Source organism: Engraulis encrasicolus, chromosome 24, assembly GCF_034702125.1.
Source record: "Engraulis encrasicolus isolate BLACKSEA-1 chromosome 24, IST_EnEncr_1.0, whole genome shotgun sequence".
In the NCBI taxonomy this organism is placed as follows: Eukaryota; Metazoa; Chordata; class Actinopteri; order Clupeiformes; family Engraulidae; genus Engraulis; species Engraulis encrasicolus.
This window is the reverse complement of record NC_085880.1, coordinates 23577332-23580456: the sequence shown is the minus strand read 5'-3', so window position 1 is coordinate 23580456 and position 3125 is coordinate 23577332. Positions and strand designations below refer to the sequence as shown.

The window sequence follows — 3125 nt, the reverse complement described above, 5'->3', positions numbered from 1 at the left end:
GTTGACGGCTTGCATAAGATGTCTGCTACTGCCATCTACAGTGCCAAGGAAACCCCAAACCGCCAAGGTCTCCTAACCTTAAGTCTCCTAAAGGGGCGTTCACATGACATCACATGGATACAGGAAATACACAGGCTTAAATCATCTTCCTCTAATCTACTCTCTTTGGCGTAATTTTCCTCTGTGTGTTGCTAGGCGCTGGAGGTGATGGTAAAGACAACCCTAACAATGTCAACTTTTCATGACCGTAAAACGTTTATGACATTCACATAATGTGAATTATGACATTGTTATGACACTATTATGACAGTGTCATGTCATGCTTATGACGCCGATCTGTGTGTTGCCAGGCGCTGGAGGAGGAGTTCAGCAGGAAGCAGCAGGAGCAGGAGGTCTTCTTCAGCACCAGCGGAGACTCCGAGTGCCTCAACCCCAACGCCCAGAGCAGGGTCTCCAAGTTCTACCCCGTCCCAGGAGCACACTCCTCAGGATCCTAACCTACCATGACACACACACACATACACACACACACATGGACACACACACACACACACACACACACACACACACACACACACACACACACACACACACACACACACACACACAAACGGACACACACACACACACACACACACACACACACTGAAGCTCCTGTGCTTCGGTATCTTTTACAACCTGCCCCTTAAACATATGGAGCTGCTGAAGATTGAGTGCCACCCTTACCGTCCAAAAAACACACACCCACACACAGTACAGTGCCCCACACACCCCCCCACGCACGCACCAATGACACCTGCGAGTTTCTCCTAAACCGTTCATAAATGAATACGTGTTTGAATCCTGAATTTCATCTCTTCAGTCTTCAGTGGGACTCAAGTTGATGTTGCTGGATACTTGGTAGTCTGCTGTGATGGCTCCGTCCACATCTAAACCAGTGTTTACCCAATAAGGGTATTCCAAACCTGATGAGATTTTGTCCAGAACCTAAATGGTTCCTCTCATGACGCGAGACCCTCACCTGCGAGTAGACTTTGGGTACAAGTTCACAAACACTCTGTAGAGGTCTTAGTTTTTTTGACGTTCTGGAAAAATCAAAAGGACATCAAAAATAAAAAATAAAAAGACTTGTAAGGAGTGTGTAAACGTTTTAAAATGGAAAATGAAGAAACCCTCTTGACCAGTGAGAGCAGTACTCAGAGACCATATGGACCACTTCACAGTGTATCCGATCCTTCCCAAAAATGGGCCAGGCAATGGAGAAGCTACTTCACGTAAGGACGTAATTCAGCCCAAGGTCGCCTACTATTCCTCAGTTTCAAGAGGGAAAGTGCCTCAAATGTGTACCGTCTGTTATAATGCGTGTTGGCTTTTCTTTTTTTTAAAAATCAGTGATCCGTGTATGCTGTAAATGTGTTTTTTTTCCCTATTTTGTGTGTGCGAGCGTGCGTGTGTGCAAGTGTGCATGTTTGTTCACACTTGAAAAAGCTGGACCCCACCCACCCCATGTCTTTGCCCTTCCTTATGCTGCTCGGTGTGCAAAGAGGTGCACTGAGGTGGTTGGAACTTGTATACTTTCTAGGACCTAAGTTGCCCTTTTCAGCGTGATGTCAGACTTCTGTCAGACGACAGGAATTCTGGTTTGAAGTGAAGCAGGGATACGACTACCAATTCGGGGAAGAACAAAGCAGTGTGTATATGTATTATATGTCTATGCCACCGGGTGCAACTTGTGCTGTACCCGCTTCGAATGCATTGAAATGTTCAGAGGTGGAAGGTGTTCGGCATTATGTGCAAAGGGCCCATTGAGCAGGACAGCCAAAGCCAAGATGAGTCATAGAACTCAAGGAGAAGAACTAACCATTTTCCAATGGAACAGGACTAACACAGAACACTTTGAAGTGCACATTGGTGCCCCACGACATGACGGGTGCTGGATGCAGATGTTAGACATTTATGCAACAGTTAGATGCATGTTCCCCTCAAGTGGGGTATGGCCTCAACAAACAAATGCTGTTGCTATGACGGCAATGATCAACCATTCTCAGTGCGGTGCCCATGACCAGTGGAACTTCAATGGTTACAAAAAATATTGTGTTGCTGTTGTGTTTTCTTCTAATGGTGTGTAATACTACTGTTGTGTGGTTTATGTCAAAGAACCTTAACTATCTAAGGTTGGATCAAAAGCAAATTGAAGCACTTTTGTTTTTTTTTATAGACTTTCCAATGACTCTGGAAGGGATCCGAGACAGATAAATGAAGTTCAGTGCAATGTATTATTGCACTGGTTCACATGGTCTGAGAATATGCAGTATGGACGTCTTGTGCGTTTAGGAAAGGCATACAGTGTACGTTGCCTCATTATAAGGATTGCAACTTTTTGTCCACTTTATCTTGAGATGGTTTTTTAAAGCACATCTCTGCTCGATGCACAGTCAATTTTAACGAATGACACGGGAGGAAATGTTGGGATATCATTGCATAATGTAATTTTAATGTAAAACGTTTTTTTCGTCTTTTTGTCTGTTACGACTCCTTTTTTTTGTTCCTCGATGCTTGTTGCCCAATGTGTTCATTTTTTTTCTATTACTGCTGTTTCGTTGACGTCTCCTCTCCCATTGAATGTCTGACAATGAATGAGGTTACTGAAGTCTTGCTGATCATTGGCATATGTGATGGCTTGAAGGAAGGAACTGCTTGAATGTTTTTGGTTGGCTTACCTTGCTTGATGATGTACCACTGTAAGCTGATGTTATTGCTAATGCTTCTTTGTCAATGTTGGCCCAAATGGTTAGAATGGTAAACGTCGACACTGGTTAAAGGCCCCATCCTTAATTGTCTAATAGGCAATAGTGTTGCAGTAAATGTGCCATGTCTCCTGTGTTTGTGCTACCACAACGGTTTCTTCCTATTTTTACAATAAATATTTCACCACAGAGTGATGAAAGGGCCATTGATCAGGAACTGTTAAAATGTGCTGTATTGACGTGCTGAAGGAACAGGGTCTAGAGAGAAAAACTTCTCTGCAATCGGAATAGATGTTTACCACGTGGAGAGCCATTTGACACAACACTGGGAAGGAACAACAAAAGGCCAAGGGGCAATAAAACCCAAATGAGAATGCT

The 3125-nt window shown here is 43.8% G+C and overlaps 1 protein-coding gene across 3 annotated transcripts in view; it reads left to right on the top strand.

Annotated features, from left to right (window-relative positions):
- Positions 1-3125, top strand: part of slka (STE20-like kinase a) — a 38286-nt gene extending 35161 nt beyond the window's left edge. For all 3 annotated transcript variants that reach the window (XM_063191458.1, XM_063191457.1, XM_063191456.1), the window contains one exon: positions 351-3125. In XM_063191458.1, the coding sequence (XP_063047528.1) occupies positions 351-497 (147 nt within the window). In that variant the 3' untranslated portion in view covers positions 498-3125. The remainder of the gene's footprint in view (positions 1-350) is intronic.